The 26,582-nt window shown below is 46.2% G+C and overlaps 1 protein-coding gene across 1 annotated transcript in view; it reads left to right on the forward strand.

Annotated features, from left to right (window-relative positions):
• Positions 1 to 26,582, forward strand: part of LOC133111384 (NT-3 growth factor receptor-like) — a 226,899-nt gene that overhangs the window by 184,042 nt on the left and 16,275 nt on the right. The window contains exons 14-16 of the mRNA XM_061221694.1: positions 12,247 to 12,377; positions 17,238 to 17,410; positions 26,068 to 26,311. Of these exons, the coding sequence (XP_061077678.1) occupies positions 12,247 to 12,377; positions 17,238 to 17,410; positions 26,068 to 26,311 (548 nt within the window). The remainder of the gene's footprint in view (positions 1 to 12,246; positions 12,378 to 17,237; positions 17,411 to 26,067; positions 26,312 to 26,582) is intronic.

Consider the following 26,582-nt stretch of genomic DNA (forward strand, 5'->3'; position numbering starts at 1 on the left):
GAGTCATTCAAACATCCAAACAAGTGACAGCAAGTGTCTTTATTATTGAAATTCCCATGAATTGTCATGCATTTTGAATGAATGAAAACAAAGATTGAGGATTGCGACCCTTTATCAAAGAAGCATTTGCGGCTGTTCATTCAAAGAAAATGGCAGTTTAGATCAATCAATGAAAAACAATGAAACATCGAACATAGCAGGTACTCGTGCCGCTGTTAACATTTTGTCTGTTGTGCTGCATTCACGACGGCTGCACGATGACTACGCCTTCTCTTTGTGAAGGTGTTCAGCAAGGTCAGTACCCGCACGCTTGGAGTCTGTACGAGACTACGAGACCGTGCGTCGCTGTGCTGAAATGCAGTGTCTTAGCATGGCTCTATTAACCGCTGCTTTATTAACAGCAGTGTGAAATCTGTAAGAAACGGCTCGTTAGTAGTGAGATAAAAGTCAGCGACAAAGCGCAGCTCCCCGCTCCGCCGAGAGATTCTTATCTTCCCTGTTCCCCCTCTTATCCTCAAACGCCCGCTCTTTGTCTTATCGCCCGCCCCCGCCGTTTAAATTAAACGTGTGCGTCGGGGCCCGCCGTTCGCCGACGGCGTTCGACTCCTTTTCGCTTTGAGAAAAGCCAGGGGCCCCTTAAGGTCTGAGTGGCGTAACGGGCGAGGGGAATCTGGCAGAGCTTGTGGCAGAGTGGCCGTTGTCCGGGCTCGGAGGCTAACCTGGCGAGAAGGAGCCTTCAGCGGAGGAAGACCGCCCCCCCCCCCCCCCCACCCCCTGGGGTGAGGCCGACAGGAAGCCGCCACCACAGGCGGGGGCGGAGGCTGAGGCTCGGAGATAAACCGAAACCCCCGGGAGGAGGGTTGGAGGGGCCCCCCCGGAGGATGACTGCGCTCCTCTGTCCCGCCTGAACGAGAGGACAGTCGGTTGCTTTGCGAAGCAGGCTCGAAACGAGAGTGGAAAAGGTAAAGGCTGAAAGGGAATTTTAAAGTAAAACGTTTAGTCATTCCGTGCAGGAAAATGGCCAAAGTCCCGAAGACGGTACGGAATGGTTAGTCTGGAGGTGGAGGCGAAGCTGTGGGCCTTTTTCAGGACAGAACACAACCTGGTGGGTGTGGATGGCAGAGCATGCTTTCATATCAGGAACTATTTATACCTTACTGCTCTCTAACAGCCTATAGATGCTCTGCCACAAATTAAAGATAAATAGCTGCTAATTTGCTTTGCTATTGTGTTCTCCATGTTCTTGCATGATATGATGTTTGATCTTCTTTATTTGACGTATTTGTAATTCCTTTCTTAAGGATTCTTCAGCTGACTGTAAATCATTCTTTCAGAATGTATTTGTATTAAGGTAAATACGGTTTTTCACAACATTTTAAGTTAAGTTAAAAAAAAAAAAATGTAATTACATGGTCCTGCACCCTAATGACTTCTGGTTCCTTATGGTAACACTGGCCTCTTTAAAAGCAACTTCATCCAGATTTAATCACCATCAAGAGATAAGCTTATCAACGTCCCCCTCCATCAACATCTTAATACTGAAGCTATGGTTTAAGCATGATATCAGGGTAAATCTAATCAATTCATTTAACCCTCTTAAAGGAATTGTCAGAGTGATTTGCAGAGTCAGTGGAGCTTGGAAACGGTGTGGAGGTAATGCGTTTAACCATAGCAATGCCAAAACAAAGTGATAGTGTTGTGAACACCGAGATCACTGAAGAATTCGAGTTACAGTGGATTGAAGATTAAGATGATTTTGATATGGTCTACAATCTCATGAATTTTGGAAGGCTCCACACACACATACTCATTCACACTCACGTGTACATGTGAGGGGGTGACTTTGGCTCAGGTCGTAAGAGCAGTCGTCTGGCAATCGGAGGGTTGCGGTCACGCCCTGGATGTGTGGAAGTGTCCTTGTGCAAGGCACCTAGCCCCCAATTGGTCCTCATGAGCTGATTGGTGCCTTGCATGGCAGCCAATCGCCATTGGTGTGTCAGAGTGTGTGTGAATGGGTGAATGAGAAGCATCAATTGTACCCAGCTTCGGATGAAGGTGCTATATAATTACAGACCATTTTACCGTTTACATCATTAACCCATCCTAGTTACTTACGAGCAGTGGGCAGCCACCGTGCTGTGCCTGGGGACTCCAGTTCTGAGGCCAGTGCCCTGGTCAAGGACAATGGTGGGACCAGATATGCATGTCTTTCCTTCGGTGTCGGCTGGCCGACTCAAACCCAGTACCTCCTTGCGAGACAGCAGTGCTATCCACAGCTCCACCTTGCCCCCCTCCATGGGTACCAAAGGCCTCACAGAGCAGCTAGCGTTTAAGGCCAAATACAGCTTGCCTGTCAGTCCACTGGTGCAGGACCCAACTGTACATACATGCAAATCAGGATGTGGCAGAAGCAAGCAATCACAGCATGCTCCGCCTTTTTGGGCCAGCCAATTAGATGGCTCCCGTCAAAACAAAGCTAGTAAAGGTGGGGGTGGACAATGTTATGCCTCCAGTGACCCAGCCCAGTGAGCTGGGTAAAGAGAAGGGGCAATGTGAATGTGACTTAGAGTTTTAAACGCGTGCGGGAAGTGGCGTCGTTTGAAGGAGCAAGGACATTCCATTCGCCTAATTCACATTCTCAATCTCCCCGTCTTATCTTTGTTTCTAGCCTCTTTTTCTAGCCTCTCTCGACGGGTGGAGTTAGGAGTAGAACAAGTAGCAAGAAAAAGGAAAGAGGAAAAAAATAAGTGATTGGAACGAACCCCTGGAAGCACACCCCGTAAAGAATGCTGTGGTGGGGACCGGTTCATCTTCCCAGGGGCAGCACACTGAACCCCCCCCTAAAGAGTGCTGTGGTGGGGACCGGTTAATCTTCCCAGGGGCAGCACACTGAACCCCCCCCTAAAGAGTGCTGTGGTGGGGACCGGTTAATCTTCCCAGGGGCAGCACACTGAACCCCCCCCTAAAGAGTGCTGTGGTGGGGACCAGTTCATCTTCCCTAGCCTGGGGGTCTTCCTCCATATATAACACCTGCATTACCTGTCTCTTTTCTCAAACTGAAAGCTGCTATTTGAGAGCACAGTTCTGCAGTTTTTATTTATAGAAATTCAGGGCAGTGGAAATGCACATATGTATATTTAAGGAGATGCACCGTATGTATAATTTGTGTGTGGGAGAGCGAGGCACCGAGGGTGTGTGAGAGTGAAGGAGCAGCGGACAGAGAGAGCAAGAGAGCGAGAGAGAAAGTTAAAAATACTCAAAATATTTCAAGATTTTCCCTTGAGTGGTTGGTTGTTTTTTCTCAGGTTAGTGAGGTCGCTGTAATTAGTTTTCACTGGCGTGAAGGTCAGATCTCGCCGGCTGCCCATACTTCCCTCCACCCGCGTTCCTCAACGGTCTCCCCACTGCCGTGTAAAATGTGCATTAAAAATATTAGTTGATTAGGATCCCGTTAGCACCCTTAATTAATCACCACCGTAACCATATTATAAATGCCCTTTAACATTACCCCAACGAAGGAGGCATCTGGACAGCCGATATATCAACATTAAATTAACTCTCATTAATCCTTCTCCTTATTGCCCTGAAAGGCTGCAAGAATCATTCAGCTTACAATTAGTATCCATTAATATGCTAAGTCACAATTAGCTCTTGGGGTATTAAAATGTAGAAATGCAGTTGCATGGTTTAAAACGCTACTGTAAAAAAGTGGAAGTGATGGCTCAGTCAGTTAAAGCACTTGCTATGGGCTGAGCTTCAGTCATTGGCCGACTATAACCTGGGCTCTGTTCCACAGAGCAGGATTTAGCTGGATAACCAGGCTGAGTAAAACCCAGAACAGATCTTTTTAATCCATGTTCAACATGTGTTTGATTTGCACTTTGTTGTACGTCGCTCTGGATAAGAGCATCTGCTAAATGCCACGTAATGTAATGTAATGTAACATTTGGGTGAACTCCTCTGCTGAATTTATTGTTACTTTCTTTTCACTAGACTATCTTTAGCCCCTTGTATTTTGTATACTTAATCGAGGACTTTTGGGTTTGTATTCATCTCGGTACTGTAGTTCCTGAAGTTGTAGATTGGTATGGTAGTATGGTACATATGGTATGGTACAGACAACTATGTAATCCTGCTTCAAAACCTCCGAAATGTGACTTGGGGTTACTAAAGTACCTCCAAGCTAATAACTGGGCAGCCATAGGGTAACAGTTGCCATTAGTTACAGTTGTGGCTTTCCTCCGCTAAATGCGAGCTCTGCTGTAACTCTACAGTAATGCCCGTGGCGGGGGAAACGGCCACCTGCTAACGCATAAGTGCACTGGAGGAGCTGCAGTGGACCTTCCACAGATGCAGACTGTGGCGTGGAGATAGCGGGTGGTCAACAGGCTGGGTGCTAGTGGCGACACAGCTGTGACTAAGACGAGGCAGCCGATTTGCCCGCAGCAGCTCTTTTGCAAAACAATACAAAGACAAAACAAAGTAAACTATAAAAAGCTAACAAAATTAAGGAGTACACAGACTTAAAGATTGTGTTTCCTGGGGAACTCACCCGAGACGGTGCTGATCTCCGTGAAGGTCTGCCTCCCCTAAAGGCGAAGCGAAATGTAAACATACCAGATAAAGGCAACGAGCAACAGCTGTGCTGATTATCAGTCAACCTCAGCTGTGCGTATCTGTAACCGTGGCTACAGCTGTCCAAGGTCCTCGAGGCCTCCCAGTCTGGTAAAAAGCAGGATGCAAATGATTATTAAATTATCAGTGCCGCTCTCCGCTAGCTTCATGCATATTCCTCTGGAAATGTGCGCATTAATGTATGTCGAACAGCGACGCAGCCTGTTATTTTACCCCTACTCTGAGAAGAAAACATTGATGCATGTCTCCCTTTGAATTTGAAATATTTACGGAAGTACTATTGTCGGGTGTTGTTTTTATTTATTTCTGTCCTTGCGGGGTGCGTCGTACGGTCATTTCATCAGCCGTAAAGCTCAGAATGATCCGTGAGAAACAGGCACTCCCGTGGATAAGTTGCTCGACGCCTCATACAAGGCGCGTTGGTGTTAGACTGCTTTTGTCCCTCAGGCTCCCGTAAGCCGCTATTGTGTAGGCATGAGAACAAAGTGATGCAATTGGGAGGGGTGCATTCGGGCGACGGGATGAGCTTCTCTGTCAGGGGACGTCGTCCCGCGCAGACGGGAGAGAGCGCGGTCTGAATTAAAATGAAGTCTCGTTTCCTGTCGAGGGCGCATCTGCAGCCGGTTGCTTTGGGGCTACTTCCTGTTTACGCGGCCGGGGCTGTTGCGGCGTAGTTGGCCGTGTTGTGAGTCGCTTCACTGGCAGGTCCCCGAGAAGCTGGCGGCATTTCTGAAGGGAGCATGATGGCGGGCGTGGGCTGGGGGTGGCATTGAGGGCGTTGTACTGTTCCCTGTTTAAAAAACCCCCAGCTCAAGCTAGGTTTTGGAAGAGCTAGTAGCTGGTTGAACAGTTCAGTCCAGCTCTATATACTCCACATGGTTTTGCCCAGCTCAAGCTATGTTTTGAAACAGCTGGTAGCTGGTAATTCCAAGCTGGTGTAGCTGGCTTTCACACCAGGGCTCTGTGTCGGTGGAGGTGGGGGAGGAGGGGGGTGGTGACGGGGATCACGTAGCTGGCAGAGGGCCCTGATTTTCACCCAAATCGATGGCGGCAACACCTGCTGCACCGCAGGTCACTCGCTTTCAGGGCTCTGCTTCCTGATTAAAGTGGACGCTTATTTACTTACTGTCAGCAGGACCTGATGTGAGCTTGTAACACTCTGGTTTCAAATGTAGTCTACAAAATGGCTGTGCCCCACATGTTGCATACAAACACGTGGAGCGATGTGCCGGTCTAGACAGCCAATCGCTTAGTTTTACCTCCTTATTTCCTTTCCTCGGTCCTAGCTCCAACCATAGGAGGAGGCAAGGACAGAGGAAAGGAAACCAGGATGGAGCTATCGAGGAGACGTGCTAGGCAAGTGGAATGTCCTTGCTCTTTCACGTGTCAGTTTGAAGGCACGTCAATTGTAGACATTGCAGATGGGTGGAGGTGAATCCACAGGTTTATGCAGCACGCTTCTGGAAGAAATAATTCGCAAAGGATGCACTTCTTGCTCAAGAATCCTTTGGGAGCTTCCTAGCTTCTCACTCCTAGCTCCGTCAACGAGCGTTTAGCGGGTGGCAATGTCCTTCAAGATGGCCGACCCCAAACGATTTCTGGGTCAGTCGATTAGTGAGACAAGGAAGGGAGAATAAGGATTGGAATAACGGGTCTTTTTCAGGAGTGACTGGTGGCTGCAGTGGGTGTGGTCGGCGGGGTGAACAAAGTGGGCACGGTTGCCATGGTGACGCGGCCACTTAACCACACAAACGCCCTGTGGGCCGTGTCTTGGTCTACAGCTGACCTCAGTGTCAACTAGGATTGACTCCACTGGCTCCCCACTGGGCATGCTCCATGACCTTTCATCCCTCTCGGCCCCACTGTGTCACAGGGTCTTTCCTTGAGGCCAGTTGCCTTTTCCCCTTGAGCTTCCACAGACTTATAAAGGCCATTTTTACACATCGGCACCCTCCATTTAAGCCTCATTACTTATTTACGCCGCTGACATTTTTTTCTTCATTGAGTTACTGATGGTAGTAATAGGAGGAATGCATATTCTCTCTCGCTCTCTCTCTCCGGGGAAATGGTGTACAAATGTCTTGTAAGCAGTACCTTGCAGAAACATAATAAACGTAGATATATTTAAGATATGTGGACTTTTCAAAAGCATATATAACCATAGATATATTTCACAGCATTTTTTAAAAATGTATTGGAAGATATCTGAAGGTGATAATGATTTGGATATTTACACATACAATTGGAAGTGTTGTAATATCTATAACTGCTGTACATGCCACATTCACATGTTGACGGTAAAGAAACATTATAGCGTGCGTTAGTGTGGAACTGGTGATGACCGCAGCTGTATAAGCTACAGGAGAAGGCAGTAAACATCCTGTTAACATTGCGATACTGATGTGGTAGGATAGTTTTATGCTTTGGCTTGGTACTATACAGGCATAAATGAGGACTGGACTCGTTATGTCATTTATTTCATGTTACCTGCGCAAGACAATAGACGGTTTGTCCCTCTACTGTATACCGACGGTAAAAGCTGGGGAAATTGAGGTACTGACAGAAGGTTACGTGGGGGTATGCAGTGTGCGGTTTTAAACACCGGCGGGGGTAGAGCTTTCCGTGGCTGTCACGTTGAAATACATTGTATATTCGGTTTGCTGACGACTCCATTCCACCACCACGTGAAGGCAGCATAAGGGTTCACAACTGTAAGGGGTACCCACTGCATTTATTAGCCTGATAAGCTCCTCTCTTGTTAGACAGACTGCTGCATAGAGATGCATTGGTTCAACGTTTTCTCAGGCACGCACATCCATTTGTAAACTTAGGTTGTGCATTTTTAACACAGTAGATATACCATTACATTAACCAATTTGTGACATTAGGGAGGATGGGTTAACCACACAGTAAAATGTGCAGTGTTAATGGTTAAAGGTTCGCAGAGCTAGTCTAACATGATCAAAGCAGATGGTTTCCTTTTCAGATAAAAGAACCAGAAGTGGAAATTGCCTGTGATCTAGGGCAATCCAAAAGTTAAGTAGAGATAGTCATGCATTCAGCAAAGATACACAAACAAGCTTATAACAGAGTCATAACAGTTAATCAACTCTTACAGAGTATGTATGGTCAATTACAAGACTCATACAATTCATATATGAATTAACTCTGGACATTCTACTGTGCAGGAGACTTGAGGTTAGATATGCTAGAGTGTTCCCTCCTTGAGCAAGGCAGTCCAAGTTGCATCAGCAAATGGCCAGCGATATATAAATAAATCCAAAAGTGTAAGCCTGCAAAAAAAAAAAAAAGCCAAGCCTGTAGCAGATGAATAATGAAACCTCAAAGAAAATACATCTTTAAATAAACACATTATTTTAAGTGCTTTTATCTTTGAGGATTTCTTTCTGCTCCTTCATCTGACAGGAGGACACCCACTCCACCCTGAACATTCTGCGCACACAGTCTGCCCGCCGGATTTACTTCCTCCATTCCTTCGCCGTGATTTCTGGCTGTCCTTAATTTTTCTTTTCACGCTCTTAGCCGCCAACCCCCCCCCCCCCCCCCCCCCACGGTTTCCGGCCCCCTCCTGAGCTCCTTTCAGCCGGAGCTGACGTTCCTCCTCTCGGCCATCCGTCACAAAGGGTTCACCCCGAATCCTGGATGTGAATCAACTGAAGTGTTTCACAATGCTGACTGAATACTGATTTGTCCCAGTAAGTGATTGACCGCAGGTGGTAGCTCTGCCCACTTTGGGGTGGGACAGCAAAGTCTTACCCTTCCTTCACTAGTGAACAGTGTGGCCATTCCCATTGCTTATATTTTTTCCTCCTGCCCTGCTTTCCTTGGTCCGTTCCTCAGTCCACCCATCGGAGAAGTGAGAACGGAGGACTCAAGAAAATGCGATTAGGCAAATGCCACGTCAGTTACAGACAAGAAGCGGATCCACAGGTCGATGGTTTATAAAAAATAGTTAAACAAGAAATGCTCACATTTCCTCCGAGCTAGCCTCCTAGCTCCTTGAAAGGGTTGGAATGTCTTTAACGGTGGCGGACCTAGATCAATTTACGGGTCTGGAAAAGAACAGGGAGACAAGGAAGGATAAAATAAGCAATGGACTGGAATTGGAATGAACCCAATGCTGTAAATGTTATAAAAAATTTAAATAAAAGTCACAGTTCCTTCCATTCTCAAATGTAATGATAAAATATATGAACATATTATAAGTACACAGCCGCCTACACCGACAGCAGCAAGGACCTTACCTTTGATCAAGATTAATGCATGACCCTTGTGCGGTTTTTGCAGCGGAAAACATGAAAGGAGAACATTTTAAAATGAACGTTCATCATAAGCATAATGGATAAGGAAACATCCATTGAAAAAAGATTAATAAATGAAAAACTTTCTTTCACTCGTTCACTGGCGGTATTTTCACTTTTATAATCTATCGAGTTTGTCAAGGATACTGTATTAAAAGAGGTGACGTGAATGGCAAGGCGCAGTGAGCAGTGAACAGAAACACCCTGGGGGAAAGCTGGTGATTTGCGCCGTTTGTTGAAGATTACAGGGCCAGTTTATTAGAGAAAGCTGGTGGTGAGCAGGACAGAGAAAACCATCTCTCTTTTCACCCATGGTGTGCCATCTTCTCACAGTGCAGATTTATGATGCATTTACTCGCTAGTGAGAGTACAGTGTGCATGTGTTTGTGTGTTTGGGGGGGGGGGGGGTGTAGGGCTGTGTGTTGGGGGGCGGGGATGTTCAATGCATTTAGAGAAATGCACTGGTGAGCAGGACAGAGAAAATACATAAACATTCACAGAGAGTAGATTTATTTACTTGCTGGAGAGAGTGTGTGTATTCGGGGTGGGGAGTGGGCAGGTTGCCAGGTCATCTGAAAGTGAGTCTTCCTCAAATAACTGGGAAAACAGTGAGTCTTCTTCAAATAAAGAGCAAAAGACCATGTCTTTCTCAAATAATTTGTAAAAGAGTCTAATCAAAAATCCTTTACACATATTTACTCATTGTAATAAGGCCTATTTAGCACGTTTTCGGTCAGGTACAGAGTCGAGATTTACGATCCTCCGGTAAGTACCAAATGCCTGTCTTTGTTGGGGAGTTGGCTGCTGAAGCCAAAATCGTGAAGGCGTCCCAATTCACCTGACCACCCAGCGGCCTAAGCAGACACGGTGATTTATCTTTCCAAACATGCTTTAAAACTGAGTAGCGTTACCTACTGAGAGCTGGCAATTAGGACCGCACTAGTGTTTCAGGGCTCTGCGGAGCTCTCGAGATACGGGACAACGCCTGCGGTGAAAACGCCTTCGGAAAAAATCCTCTTCTCTCGTGGAACGGATGTAGAGGAGCCAGCAACCGCGGCTGTAATTAGGACATTAGGCGCCGCGATTTGTAACTTCCCTAATTGCTGGAGATGAAGGGAGGCGCTAGCGGTTCCAGGCGCGGCCCGCTAATCGTAAAGCCATCGCTCACGCTGGAGGGGAAGTGCAGGCCGGTGCTGCAGCCGTCCGCCAGGAGCAAATGGGCCACTTTGGTTTCAATCAGGATCACACCGTTCAAAAACAAACAGCCCTGACCCGGCCCTGCTCTCCGAATTTTCCGGCACAGTGTGGCGTTGTGTGGTGGGAGGTGGGCGGTGTGGGGTGTGGGGTGGGGGGAGACTGTTCTGGAAGACACACCGACCAATATGAAGTGTGCTCTCTGTCTCTCTCTCTCTCTCTCTCTCTCTCTCTCTATCCCTCTTTCTCTCTCTCTCTCTCTCTCTCTCTCGCCCTGTGGGTTGTGGGTTGTTTTTTTTTTTATTGGAGCTGTATAATTTCTGTTTTTGAATGTTGTCCCAATAAAGGGGTTTTAAAACCAAAATCTCTCTCCCCCTCTCTCCTGGGTCTCAGCCACGTGCCCCGCTCTCGCGCTCGTGGCCGCTGTGCTCCGACTGTTTGACTCTAATTGCGCTTAACGCGCGGCGGTAATTACCGGCCTGGTTAGAGGCATTTGCGGTTTGGCCGCGCCAGCCGCCAATCAAGCCTCATTTGCTTTATGTCCGTTCCTGCGCCTCTGTGTGTCTACTTATCGGTGTTCAAACAGAAAGAGGAACCGGGCATTATACCCACCCCCCACCCCCCCTCAGGAATAGGGGATTCTCACTGCTGTAGACTGGGTTTGAATATTTAAAAAAATATATATATCATATTCTTAAAATATTGTTTGAAATACCTTAACCCATTAGACACAGATGCATTTCCGGCAAATTGCTCTCATTTTTAAATGAAACGGTTATTTTCCCCGATATTCCGAACAAGACAATTATTGTTTAATTGCATGTTATGGTTAGTAGAGTGTTTCACTGGAAATTCTCAGGGACCTCCAGGAGCGTTTTCATATTTTACTGCCGTATAAACAGCCACAGTATTTCAGATTCGTACTTGACCCAGGACTACAACTCTGTGTCAACGGCCCGATTGGGAACACTCCAGTGACAGAAGCAACACACTGTGATAAACCTGCCCAGTCTCCCCACATAAACAGAGTATTGATTATTACATTTATTTTGCATTGTGCAGCAGTAGATTACAGCCACAGAACTGTACTGCACATGTAGCTTTGTCTCAGACACAGGGCTGTACTGCACGTGTAGCTTTGTCTCAGACACAGGGCTGTACTGCACGTGTAGCTTTGTCTCAGACACAGGGCTGTACTGCACGTGTAGCTTTGTCTCAGACACAGGGCTGTACTGCACGTGTAGCTTTGTCTCAGACACAGGGCTGTACTGCACGTGTAGTTTTGTCTCAGACACAGGGCTGTACTGCACGTGTAGCTTTGTCTCAGACACAGGGCTGTACTGCACGTGTAGCTTTGTCTCAGACACAGGGCTGTACTGCACGTGTAGTTTTGTCTCAGACACAGGGCTGTACTGCACGTGTAGTTTTGTCTCAGACACAGGGCTGTACTGCACGTGTAGCTTTGTCTCAGACACAGGGCTGTACTGCACGTGTAGCTTTGTCTCAGATGCGGGTCTGTACTCCACATATACAATCCAGTCCATAAGTACACCTATACCTGTAGCTCTGTCTCAGACACAGGGCTATACTGTACTTTAGCTTTAGTGCTTTAGCTTTGTCTCAGACACAGGGCTGTGCTGCACCTGTAGCTTTAGAGCTTTAGCTCTGTCTCAGACACAGGGTTCTACTGCACCTGTAGCTTTAGCGCTGTAGCGCTGTCTCAGACACAGGGCTGTACTGCACCTGTATCGCTGTCTCAGACACAGGGCTGTAGTGCACCTGTAGCGCTGTCTCAGACACAGGGCTGTGCTGCACCTGTAGCTTTAGTGCTGTAGCGCTCCCCCTCCTTCCTGCAGGACATGCCTTGTTAGAGGCCCATCTGTGCAGATGGGGAACAGTCGTTCTGTTCCACCGCTTTCCAGAACATCCCCGAAAATCTGTCCTCCGGGACCTTAGGAAGTAATAATGACCAAAAAAGGCATTTCTCCTGTTTCACATTAAACCCTCAACCTGGACTCTCTCTCTCTCCATCCCTCCCTCCCAACCTCCTCTATTTTCTCCCTCCCTCCTTCCATTCTACCCCTCCCTCCCACAGATGTCCAGCACGTGAAGCGGAGAGACATCGTGCTGAAGAGGGAGCTGGGCGAGGGGGCCTTTGGGAAGGTGTTCCTGGCAGAGTGCTACAACCTCAGCCCCACTAAGGACAAGATGCTGGTGGTGGTCAAGGTAAGTGGCCAAGAGCTCATAGTTAGCACCGGCGCCTGTTAGCCGCGCCCGTTAGCCCGGCTCAGTCACCGGGGATGGTCACGTCACCCGCACCCTCGTTAATCCCGGTGCCGTTCCAGCGCTCGGCGCCAGCTCAAGCTCTCCTAGGCCTGTCCCCCACGGACGGGTTGAGAATCCGGGATCGATACGGAAAGAGGCTTTAGCGCCTGGAAGATCGATAGAGCCACCTAATGATCCCCGGTGTCTTCATAAGTCGCCGCCTAATATTTGTCTTATGAAGTCTGCAGGGACTAGAAATGTCATCTTTGAGAAAGGTTGTTTCAGGTTTTCCTACACTGGGATCATGCATCAGGGTCTGGTAATACATCATCAGCCGACTGACTGTGAACACGTCCAAAAGATCTGTTCACAAATCACGCCTCTGACACCTGTTAAATCTATGCTACCTCTACTATAATTTTTGGATAACTTCTTCACCATGACAACTATTAAATCTATGCTACCGCTACTATCATTTTTGAATAACTTCTTCACCGTGGCACCTGCTAAATCTATGCTGCTATCCTCTTTGACTAAGTTCTCCATTTATAAATCGTCTTCTTACAAACACATATATTTTTTAAATGTACTTGTTTTCAAATCCATATTTCTAATGATCAATGAATGACATTTCAAGTGTTCCCCCCTGCGTTACATAGGGGACCCAGTGGTTTACAGAAATATTGGCATGAAAAGCCAATTATAATTTCCTTCTTCTTTCAGTTGCCTGTATTTCTCCCGGTCCTGAACCAGAGGCAGCGGTTGTGGCAGCCTCTTTGTCATTTGCCCTCTTTGCTTAATTATTGATAATGAATGGAGACCCTGAGCGAGCAGATGTTGCGCGAGAGCGAGAAGCCGCCAAACCGTGACATGAGCTCGCGGATTCATTAGTCTGAAAGAAAAATGAAAGGCGTCAGGGGCAATAAAATATTGAGGAACGGCGCATTCAAATTTCCGACCCCAAAACGGGAAGCGTATTTGTTCCAGTTATGGGATTTTTCGCATCTTTCCTGTTTTTACCGGAAGCTTTTCCCTCGGGGTTGGCAGAAGGCAGGGTGCGGAACGGCGTAGGCCATCGGCCATGGTTACCGTTTCCAGGAAGAAGAGCTACCGCATCAGCTTGGTGGTTTTCAAGACCAGGCTTGATACGGTGATGAAACTAGTTTTTCGGTAATCTAAGCATTACATGGTAGGAAAGCGTTGAGCATTGTTGGGCTAAATTGCCTGTTCTTGTCAGCATGTTATGTTGTGATAATTGCAGTTATTTTGTCATTTTTAAGAAGCAGCCCTTAGTCGCACTGACACTTACATGCACAGCTCATGCAGGTGGGCATGAGCTAGTCAGTTGGATTTTCAGGCAAGGTGATATTAAGTATGGTAAGTAACATTCAATTGAATTGAGAACAGTAGTATGTCTAACCACCCAACAAGCTCAAATAACATATTATCAACACTACCAACCTACGCATCACTTGTTACCCTGGCTTCAGGGTCGATAAACAGTTTTACAAGTTAAATTGGTTTAAAGAAGCTGAAGTAAAATATATCTGCACCCTCGTGCTGTTTACATGTATACAGTTGCTTAGGAACTGCAAGTGCCTGTCCTGGGTAATCATCGGGTGTCAAATGAAATGCAGTATATTAATGTTTTAAATATTTTGCTGCCTTTGGAGGCATATGACAGATATCACAAGTGTTGAAACATTATTGCAGCTTTAGACTTTAGACTTGCATAGAGAGCTGAGAGACTGTCCCTGCCCTAAGTCTACATAAACACAGTACTAAAAGGCATTCTGGGATATATGCGAACACAAGGGGGTGCAGTCATCCGATAGAAGAGAAGATGGAGGGGATAGTGACTGTGTCGATGGAAATGATGCTAATGATAACATATTTCTACATATTGCGTGTTCTCACAATTGGGTCTCAATTGGGAAGGCAACCATCATAGTCATGGGCCCATAATATGATGTTGGTGGATAGGGATGGTGGAGCTGAGACCGAGGATGATGGTTTTGGTGGTGATGAAGATGATGATGTTGATGTTCATGATGTAGACGATGAGGTTAGCGGTTCTGACCATGACGATGTGATGTTGATGGAGATGAGAAGATGTGATGAAGATGATGGTAAATGGTAAATGGTTGGCATTTATATAGCGCCTTTATCCAAAGCGCTGTACAATTGATGCTTCTCATTCACCCATTCATACACACACTCACACACCAACGGCGATTGGCTGCCATGCAAGGCACCGACCAGATCGTCAGGAGCATTTAGGGGGTTAGGTGTCTTGCTCAGGGACACTTCGACACAGCCCGGGCGGGAGATCGAACCGGCAACCCTCCGACTGCCAGACAACTGCTCTTACTGCCTGAGCCATGTCGCCCATCATTTTGGTGTTCATGATGTGGACGTTGAGCTTACTGGTTCCAATCATGATGATGTGATGTTGATGAAGGCAATGACTGCAGCCGTCGTCACGAGTCGCAAGGATGCAACGATACTGATGACTATACCTACTTGCTGGTGGAAGAAAGGGGAAACGCCAGTACACAAACGCATCGACACACAAACACACTTACCTACAGACAGCCTTTGCAGACATACTCTGAGTCTTCTTCTGCCGTCTTGACCAGGACTCCCTGGAGGAAGACATAGCATCTCAGTGGGGCCTTCCAGGCTAAATAAAGGCGAAATAAAAGACAATAAACTGACACATAGACACACAGTGCGAGCCTGGCACATTCCCAAAGGGACATGGTGATGTGGTGGGGGGGTTGTTGTGCTGTCAGGCCTGTGAAGTGGGCAGGCTGGAGCGAGGGGTTTGGAGGGGGGGTTGCTCATATACAGGTGCTCATAGAGGACAGCACACAGGAGAAATAGAAGCTTCCGGACAGGGACGGCTGCCCGGCCATCTGGTGCCTCTGGAGCCTCAATCCATCTAAATCTGCCCCAGTCTGGGGAGCCCGGTTCTCCAGGGGCATGTAATTAATGTGGGGCCATGTCATGTGTCCCTGTAGCTCTGCAGGACACTGCTGGGAGGAGGGAGGACATGGCTCACGGATAGGGACCCCCCCGAGCAAGAGTTTACCCTGCGCTACAAACCTCGAAAACGCTGACGAAAACCACGCGCAGCATCCGGCCTGATTAGCTCACAGCGAGAGCTCTGACTCTGCCCGCCAGCCTGATCTAGCATGATTGGGAGGAGCGCCGTTCTAAAGTCACGTTCACCATTCGGCAATCGCTAGTGACCGGGCGTCAATCATGCTGAGCAATCACTGATCGGCAATCATGGTCACGTCTCACCAATCGCTGGTTACGAACGCTATGTTAGATCAGCTAACCCTGATCGCCAATCATGATCGCAATCTCCAATAGTTTATTACAGCAGAGTGGATTACAGTGCATTCAGAGAGTACTTTCACACGGACTCGTGGATACAGTTTAACGCACGCTGACTATTTCTGTCAGCGAAACTGGAGAAAATTCTCCAAAACCAGTGTGGAAATAACTGTGACACTATCAATGGAATAGATTTCCTGAATTATATCAGCTAAAAGAAATGAGGGGCCTACCGATGACAGGGAGTTAATAGCTAACAGACCTGAAGCTAGTTATACATTTTATTCCCTGCACAGGGTATCTTCAGCAAGCATGTTACCTGATATGACTGTTACACTTGACAATGGCAATACAGCACTTTTTCAACATTGTCCAGCATTTTGTATAAGTTGAGCTTCATCCATTTCCAATATCTGCTACATGATATAAATGTACCCTGCTCAAAGAATTTAAATGAAAAATGCAACAACAGAATTAATATGTCTGGGCTGCAGGCCTGGCTAAGCATCTGGGCCCATGACTATGATGGTTGCCTTCCCAACTGAGGCTCTGCCATTGCGCACTACAGCAAAATTACATTTCACAGATCACTTTAGTCTAATGCCCAACTGTGAGAAAACGCAATATGTAGAAATATGTTACTTCCTCTACATAAATGACAGTTTTACAGAGGTTGTTGTACTAATTTCTGCTAACAATAGTGAGTCAAAGCCCTGAATTTGCTGGGAAAAAACGACGGACGGGCTCACGGTGACCTTCCAAACGTCGCCAGAACGAATGCTAATCCGATGTAAAGCCCGCCTCAGGATTGGCGGGTATGCGGGTAAACATGCCTGTACATAACTCGCTCTTCGTTTTAATTGGGAGGAGGGGGTGTTGGTGTCTGTCGGCATTTTTATTCCGACGGTAAAGCCTGCGCAGCCATCTCATGCTCATTACCGAGAAACACCTGGAACTGTTCGCTGGAAAGAAGCCCACAGGACGAATACTAATCCGCCAGCCGTCGCGCCGTTATTTTTCTGCTTTGCCGCTTTTCCAGAGATGTTCAAAGCAACGTGATGTTCGCTTCTAATTTTGCGCGATGCAAGTTGTTTGGAAATAGCTGTGTGATTTCAGCCATATGAAGGAGGGAACACGATGTCCGTCAGTCGTGTCTGGAAAATGTTCTCTTTTGCACCAGTGGTTTGCCATCCAAGCACCACCGGGGGTGACGGTTTCACGCGGCGTGAATTCAGGAGTCCGTCACGGACTGTGCTTTGCTCACGCTCCAGCTGAGTCATTTAGGTCCTGTGTGTGACTCTCGCGCACACACACACACACACACACACACACACGTATTTTAGTAACACCGACAAAGATTTATTTTGTTGCAGGTCACTTTTCCTCTGCCATGTTACTCCCGCCCTGTAGGTGGCGCCGTGTGTTGATGAGCACACCCTGAGCCTGTGAGCATTAACGGTTTCCTCGTTGTTCCAGACGCTGAAAGACCCCACGCTGGCGGCCAGGAAGGATTTCCAGAGGGAGGCGGAGCTCCTCACCAACCTGCAGCACGAGCACATCGTCAAGTTCTACGGCGTGTGCGTGGACGGAGACCCGCTCATCATGGTGTTCGAGTACATGAAGCACGGGGACCTCAACAAGTTCCTCAGGTGAGTGTGTGTGAGTGTGTGTGAGTGTGTGTGAGTGTGTGTGAGTGTGTGTGAGTGTGTGGAGGCCGACCCGCTCATCATGGTGTTTGAGTACATGAAGCACCGGGACCTCAACAAGTTCCTCAGGTGTGTGTGTGCGTGTGTGTGTGTGTATGTGTGTGCGTGTGCGTGTGCGTGTGCGTGTGCGTGTGTGCGTGTGTGTGGAGGCCGACCCGCTCATCATGGTGTTCGGGTACATGAAGCACGGGGACCTCAACAAGTTCCTCAGGTAGGGGCCACAAGGAGAGGTTTAAAGCACAACCACTAAATGGTCTACTCTCATTTTGGAGCTAGAAATCTTCACCAACAATCAAACAAGCGATAAGTGGGGAAAGTGGCATATCATATATATTTATATTTGCTTTAGGGCTCAAAAACAAATTCCAATGCATATATTGTATGCTTAAACTTACCAGTCATGACACTCGAAACTAAGGACAAAGGCCAAGTGCATTTTAGTAATAGCTAATGCGAAGAAACGGAGTATGATACAATAAAAACGATAAAGAGTAAAGTGCTGGATGACTGTGAGTTGTGAAGATGGTGGAGCAGAATTTGGCAGGCTCTGTGTGTCTGGCTCACGTCCGTGACTCCATTATTGGCCGGCATTGATCGGTAAAGGGGAGGAGGAGAGATGTGGGTCCTTACTCCTGAACTTTAGCCATTAAACTTCATTATGTGGGTGGGGCTTTGGGCCGTTGTCAAGCTTAGTTTGAAAGCGTCTGGAGACAAGCATCTGCAAAGCAATTTCGCCCTGCTAAAAGAAAAACGCTCAACCTAGGTTCTAAAATGGTTGGTAGCTGACCAGCTACAAATGAGCTACCAGCACTAGTTGGTTGTCCAGCTCATACCCAAATAGACCAGCTTTCTGACCTGCTTGGCCATGCTGGTTGACCAGCTAATACCCAGCTAGACCAGCTCACTTTTCAAGTTGGCCAAGCTGGCATGGATGGATTTTACAGTAGGGTGGTGGACCAACCGCTTGTTACATTAATGGCATTTTGGCAGACGCTCTTATCCAGAGCGACGTACAGTTGATTAGACCAAGCAGGTGACAGTCTTCCCCTGGAGCAATGCAGGTTTAAGGGCCTTGCTCAAGGGCCCAACAGCTGTGTGGATCTTTTTGTGGCTACCGGGGATCGAACCACCGACCTTTTCACTGGGGTTTCTCCAGGTGGATTCACAATGCCAGTGAATGGAGGAAGGGCAAGACAGTAATCCAGGAATATCATTTTTACTCAGCTGAAAACTGTGCTGATTTACTGATTTTTATGGTTACCTTCTAACTGTGGAACACTGCAGAAAATGACAATAGTTTTTTAACAAGAGTTTCTGTCTTGTAGTAAGACTTTAGTTAATTTTTCTAAAATATTATTTACTCTATTGTTTGCTTGACAAGTCCAATTTTCTTTCCCCATTGACAAATCTTTAACAAGTCAAACTTGCAATATGTTTATCTTATTTAGCAAAAGAATAATTACTTATTTTTTGCTGTGAACCTCTGACTAATCAATGACATAAATCCAACAGTCAATTTACTTCCAGGTAGAAAACAAACCTCTTGGGCCTTGAGGACCAGACTTGAATATTCTTTCATTTCTGCCTTTATGTTGTATATTCAGAGAAGTGTCAGTGGCCCTTTGTCTTTTTTCGGCATATTTGAAGTGTAAATGTTTGTAGCACTGATACCGGTGAATTCCCTTCAAACTTTAAAGTGTCTGCCACCACGAGGTTGATCCTCCAGACGGTCTTTGTGAGATGTGTCAGTTCGCCTTGATTGGCTCTGTATTTATCTTCGTTTAACACATACGAGATGAAACCTCGGAGGACCGCGCTGGGCCCTCTCGTCCACGGGGGTTCTGGGAAGGCGGGTCTCAGAGCGTCACGTCTCGGGAAGGCCCGCGGCGGCGAATTCCGCCACGGCGGCCCGTGAGATCCCCCGCCAGTGGCCCGTGAGATCGACCCAGCCGTTTCATTTCCCGTCTTTATGGCTCTTTTTTATTTTCTCCTGTAATCACGGTGAACTGAAAGAACTTGCCGGAAAGTGATGAAATTCTTTCGCGAGAGGCTGCAAGAGAGGGAGTCGCTCTCCTTGTGCCTGCGCCCGTCTTCTCAGGGATGCTGCTCACGCCCGCTAAATTAGCAATGCTACGGAGAAACTCCTCGTACCCTCGGCTCTCTAGCTTCCGCACTGCCCCCGGAGAGCCTCTTGGTGAGGGGGGGGGGGGGGACTCTGTTTACCCCTCGCTCTTCCCTCCCCAAAAAGTTTGCTCTCATCATTTAGTTTTTAGCTGCACTTACTGTTCTTTAGACTAAGCCGGGTACAATCCCCCCTGGAGCAATGCAGGTTTAATGGCAGCTTATTGTGGCTTGAACCACCAACCTTTCATGTCCCAGTTATGTAACTTAGCCAATAGGCTACAGCTGGCCTGTGGTAGAGTTTTGGTCTATGCACCTCTGTCCAGTGTAAGGCACGCATCAGGGTCCAGCCGGCCAACAGGCCTGGTGACTGAACTAGTGCATGCAAAAAGGCTGAGCTTGTGAGTTTTCAGCTTAATCAATAGGAAATAAAGGACTTTCAATCTCATTACAGTTCACTGTTACAGCCAAAGTTCAGTTAAGTCTTCCAAATATTTTACTTCTTGGTACAACGGGTGTCCAATATTATCCAAGAAGGGTTAGCGTGGGGGTGCAGGCTTTTGATCTAGGCCAGCACTAAAACACTGCATCCATTTTGTCAACTAATTGCAGTTTACAACCAATAATGTTCCTGAACCAATAATCAATATTGAACCCAAATGCTTTAGTGCTGCAGTAGAGCAAAAGCCTGCAGCCACACCAGACATTTTCCAATATGGTCAGACCCTCTGCGGTATAAAAACAGCAAATTAATGATATGACTGTTGTGATATTGAAGAACAGAGAAGAGAGACTGAGACCCAGGAGGAAAAAAAAAAAATATATATTGTATCCTCATTTTAATTGAATGTCCCTTATGTTAAAATAAATAATGTATAGAGCTCAAGGAAGCCAACATTTAATGTCCTTGTTTGAGGACTCAGGAGGTTAAAAGTTGTGTGTGATATCTCGTCGTGCCAGGTTTGATGCCGGTCTCACGGAATAGCAGCGTAATAAAGCGAGACACCGGATGCCGAAAATGCCTGGCATCCGCCCGGCGTGCTAATGAGGCGAATGGCTGTCGCAGCTCCCGCCCCGTCCTCGCTCTTAGAGGCTGTCAGCCGCAATTTCAGTCGATGGACCGTCCTGCCCTGGCCTCTTTCGCATGATCCCCATATATCTCTGAATAATTCTATACGGAACAATCGATCCGTAATTGCGCTGTCCTTCCTGCGAACTGCCTTGATATAGAAAAAAAAAAAAGGAAAAAAGAGAAAAGAAAATGTCTTTGGTATTCCCGCCGTAGGCCGGAGGGGCCAGAGAGAGCTGCGATTAATGAATTATTCTCACGCACAGAAGAAACGGTTTGCAGTGAAAATGGAGGTTTATATCCTGTTTCACCAGGCCTGTTAGAAGGAGGGCAGATAGCCACCTAGTCTAAAACCGTGAGACTGTGCGTAATTATGCACCCTGCTGTGCAGCCCTGACAGTAACACGCAGAGAGAGAGAGACAGAGAGAGAGAGACAGAGAGAGAGAGAGAGAGAGAGAGAGAGAGAGAGAGAGAAAGAAAGAGAGACAAAGAGACAAAGAGAGAGAGAGAGAGAGAGAGAGAGAGAGAGAGAGAGAGAGAGAGAGAGAGAGAGAGAGAGAGAGAGAGAGAGAGAGAGGAGAGACAAAGAGACAGAGAGAGAGAGAGAGAGTTATGGCAGTTATTGTTATTGTTGTAATATATGGTTCCATGTATCATCATTATAATTTGAACATTATTATTGTAATATTATTATTTAGCATATTATTTATATGCATGCTCTGGCAATATCTAGATTTGTATTTCATGCCAATAAAGAAATTGAATTTGAATTTGAAATTTGACAGAGACAGAGAGAGAGTGAGAGAGAGAGAGTGATTGAGAGAGAGCAGATTCATCAGTGTGTCTCCATCAGTGAGCTGAGTGGAATTCTACCTCAGACTGAGAAAAGAAGGAGAGTTACGACATCTGGTTATGGGTTCGATTCCCAGGTGGGGCATTGTACCTTTGTGTACAAGCTACTTAACCCAAATTGCTTCATTAAATTTCCGGCTGTATAAATGGATTGTATATAAAAACAGAATGTGAGCTTTGTGAGACCCTCTGAATAAGAACATCTGCTACATGGCTAATATATAAATGTGAATGCCATTCAGGTCAGGCTCTTTGGAAAAAAGTCACATTAAAAATGACCCTATAGGCGAGTGCTTCTCCAACTCGGTCCTGGGAGACCCCTGTATAAGCTCATTTTCCTTCCAGCCAATCTCCTGAGTGTGTTTTAAGTTCTTTCATAATTAGGAAATTGCCAAGCAGCAAAGACATATTGTATTTCTTGGTTTTAATATTATTCTTCAGTAGATTTCCACAGTTCTGGTAAAAATCGCCTGGTCAGTTTTTATCAAACTATGAGGGGTATGCCAATAACAATTTAGCGACTTTGGCTGCTGAATAGCGCTACAGCAAATGTTTAAAAATGGAAAAGTTTGACGGGCCATAACTCCTTAGGCCTTTGATGTAGCATCAAAATCTCCTCTCATAGAACAATTCATCCTTACACTAAAACGTATGTGTGGTTAGATCTCTTACATGCGTTGACTGTTTTGGACAAAACTTGGAATAGAACCTAAAGGCTCAAGGACTTCTTTAAGCCCAGGATAAACAAAGTTCCTATGCTAAAAACAGCCAATGAAGTTGGATGTTGGTGTGGCTTTTTATGAAGAAGATAATAAATTCCAAACAATTAAGACATTGATGGGTCTTGGCATGTGCAAGTCTTGAGACCAGCTCTAAAGAATTGGCCTGATTTAACAACAAGGTAGGGTTATGGAGCTCAACAAATACTTTTTTTTTTTGGAGATTTGATGCTTGCTGACTAGGCTGAATAAGCACCTTATTAGGAATATGGATATGTATGTTGTTTTGCATGTACATAGGCTTTTGTGACTTTGATTGATTGGACCCCTCTGCTTGCAGCTATATTTTTTCCTTAAACTTGTTAGCACAAAACAGGCATGGCTTGTTATCATTTGCTTTTGTCTTTGAATTTCATTTAATTCACCTCAGTTTCCAATTTGAACAGATTCCAATTTTTTAAATCTTGTTTGCAAGATAGCACAATGTGAGCATGTGACTTCATGGCACGCATCACAATTTCTGATTTAACGTGGATTAGGAGGGTAAATAATCCCTCTAAACCTGAAAAAGCATTGAATGAAGAGAAATTAGCAATTTCTGTGGTCGCAATTGCGGCTGACACGAAAACCAGCATACACAGAGGTCCCCCGGGACAGTAGTTTGAGAACCACCTCTACAGGATGTCACCTTCGTGAATCCTATTTTCATATTTGTCAAAAAGTATACGTGGCATTTCCTTTTTTAACACGCATCGCCCAGTTTTTACATTTTCTCCCGATACCGAATGCCCCGCTGCTCCAAATGAGTCTGTCACATCGCCGGCGTGTTCCCCGCTGATTTAGGAGAGTGCAGACTAGCGCCTTTCCTCTGAGGCGTGATACCACCAGCCCCTGCTTCCCTTCTCCCTGCAGCCCACCGGCTGAGCTGTCCAGCTGTCCCCAGCCGCTCCCCGCATTGGTGATGGCCAAGTGATTTTGCGGCGCTTTCTCCGCTTTCGACCCCCCTGCCGCAGAACCCTTTGCAGCCCCTTTAGCCGCACCTTAGCATTAGCAATAACTGTTTTATTGCTGTTTCTTGGTCAGTTTGTTATCTGATTAATCTACAAGTTCACATTTTTGTCTATGTGGTCACTTCTAGCACTTAGAACTGTACTTCCCTATAGTCATACTCCATATCAGGAACCTCATACAGTGGGGTCCGAAAGTCTGAGACCACATTGAATATCTGGGATGGGGGGGAGGGGGTTCCATGTAATCCTGTAGATAAACAGAAAGTTTTAGGATTAAGAAAAATTTTAACAAGTGAAAGTTAATCCTCAACCCCATTGAATATTTATGGGGGCATTTGAAGACCACTGTACTCCATTCCTGAATTTACCCAAGGGTCTTCTACTGGCTAATACCTGTCAGAATGGCAGAGAGCAAGCGCTTATCAGGTTTGTCTCTGGACGGGTTTCCTGTGGAAAGGAATCCAAAGTAAAAAAGGAGGTTAGTCGCCACAGGCCACTGGCAGGACCCTTACTGCTTCTTCCATCTGCTTGACAGAACCCGTATACCGATACGCTAATGACCTCTTGGCTTTCTGCCTGTGCCACGCATATTGCAGAGCGCAGTAAAGATCTACATAAGCAGCTTACAGTTGGGGCTAAGCAGTTTCCGCCAGGGGGCCATTTTGGGCTTAGTTGCCCGTGCCAAAATTTAAGAGCTTTTGAAAGTACGAGGTATGGGGGCAGTCAGGTTCTTGATGCCATATGAATGGAAATGACTCGTCGGTTTTGTTGACATACGCCATTAAGGGAAATGCTTAAGTGTTCAAGTGTTTACTGAGAAAGCACGCATCGCATATTTTCATTTATTTATTTAGTCTCCTTTTTACAGAACACCTGGCGTGTAGCAGAGATGTAAGGAAACATGAAAAGGCGTGCGGATGGTTTTTGAAGCAGGCCAGCAACATCTGTAAATTGGGAGCTGATTGAATGAAAGCTCCTGAGGAGAGAGTTGGATATTGGTGAAGCCCGATTTCGGTGTCCCGAAGAAATCTCTTCAAACCTACACATAATTTCACTCCGTTTTCATTACTGTACAACGTTTTCAATTACTGCTATGGATAGGCAGGAACCAAAATATGGGGGACATGATTATATGGCTTGTCTTGTTTCATCAATTACGTGGGTTTTATTGCCTAAATTATTGCCTCTGGGGTGGTAGGGGCTCAGAGGCCTGGGAGATAGTGGTATGAATGGCTCATCTGATGTAGTTGGGCCTTCCTTTGCGGTCCTTGTCACGGTATTTTATTGGGGATGTAGGGCGATAGATTCCCAAGCTTAATAAAAAATAAGGAACAAATAGCGTCATTGTTTGTGTCAAAAGTAATTTCCCAAGAGCATTTCAAAAACCCAACATGGAATGGCTACGAAGCATGTGCAGCCATAAACAGTATATTGTGTGACACGAATGTTCTCTGACATTCCCTCACCGAATACAACCGAAACAAAAAAACATTCAACGTAGACGTAGTTAAGCATTTCAATTACAAACACAAAAGCAATGAGTGAAAGTGTAAATACGCGATAGGCCTGGTGGAATCTATCTACAGGATCGGGCATAAAACTAGATCCAGGAGGAGGCACTATTTTCAAAGGAGGGGCTGTGAATATGGACACAGTATTTGGCTGAATGAGCTTAACGATGATAAAACGAGCACCGTTGAGGATTTTTATGGAAAGCAGACCATAAAATGTTCCACAGACTTGCCGGTCTAAACTTTGATCCGGTCCTTGGAGAAATCACCCGCGGTCCTCAGCTGTGGGTTCCAAGCCGAAATGATCCGATTCTGAATGAGTTCTCACAAAAATATGTTCCTCCGAGGTAGCAGGCTTTACTGTCTTTTTCTTCCTACCAGATGCTGTGTTGTCAATTCTCAAGCGCTACATACGCTAGGAAAGACCACGTTGGCTATCATAAAGGACCGTCTCTCTGCGCTGGTCGTGCATAATGTGCCGGAGATGGAAGTCTATGAACAGGGATGTTGTTGATCTCAATTTCCTTTATTCTGTCGGATTACAAAGTCTCAAAGTGCACTTAGTTTCAGATGAGTTCATCTAACGGTAAGACTGTGAGGGCTGAGTATCCGTCAAAGCCGGTTTAACTCTGTGACGAATAGCGGGCATGGCATCTTGAGTGTGGGGTGCATTTTCAAAAGTTTGGACTTTATTTAAAGTTTGAAAACCTGGCTTTTATTTTCTGCTCAGCGTGTGGTTGTGAAGTGAATATTGAACGACAGAGGCTGATCAACAATGCAGCATTTTGGCACTGAAATATTTAGCATATGAGTAGATTTTCTGTTTCTGTGAGTCAGCTAGCTTGCTTGGAATCACAAGATTTTGGGCTCCTTTGGGTTCATCTTAACGACATGCTGGTTCAATGAGAATACAACATGTTTTAAATCTAGGCTATGGCCAAAAATATACACACACCAAGCACTTTAGTAGGAACTTTTTTACTTTATTACACCTACTTATTCGTGCGATTATCTAATCAGCCAATTATTTGGCAGCAGTGCAATGCATACAATCATGTAGATATGGGTCAGGAGCTTCAGTTAATGTTCATTTGAATATCTCAGAAACTGCTGATCTCCTGGGATTTTCACGCGCACTAGTCCTTAGAGTTTGCAAATAATTGTGCAAAAAACTGTTTTGTGAAATGTTACATGCAGCATCTTGAACGAGAAATAACATTCCAATGCCATGTTGGTGACAATATGATCTCATAACTGTATTTGTTTGCGTATTTGATTGGTGGCTGTCCTGTTTGACTGGCGGCTGTCCTGTTCCAGAGCTCACGGCCCTGACGCTATGATCCTGGTGGACGGGCAGCCCCTGCAGTCCAACGGGGAGCTGGGCCTGTCCCAAATGCTTCACATCGCCACTCAGATCGCCTCCGGCATGGTGTACCTGGCAACCCAGCACTTTGTGCACCGCGACCTGGCGACCCGCAACTGCCTGGTGGGCAACGGCCTGCTGGTGAAGATCGGCGACTTCGGCATGTCCAGAGACATCTACAGCACCGACTACTACCGCGTGAGTCTCTCTCTCTGTCTCTCTCTCTGTCTCTATTATGATGAACATTCACATCTACAGCACCGACTACTACCGCGTGAGTCTCTCTCTCTGTCTCTCTCTCTGTCTCTATTATGATGAACATTCACATCTACAGTACCGACTACTACCGCGTGAGTCTCTCTCTCTGTCTCTATTATGATGAACATTCACATCTACAGCACCGACTACTACCGCGTGAGTCTCTCTCTCTGTCTCTCTCTCTGTCTCTATTATAATGAACATTCACATC

Source organism: Conger conger, chromosome 15 (assembly GCF_963514075.1).
Source record: "Conger conger chromosome 15, fConCon1.1, whole genome shotgun sequence".
NCBI classification, from domain to species: Eukaryota; Metazoa; Chordata; class Actinopteri; order Anguilliformes; family Congridae; genus Conger; species Conger conger.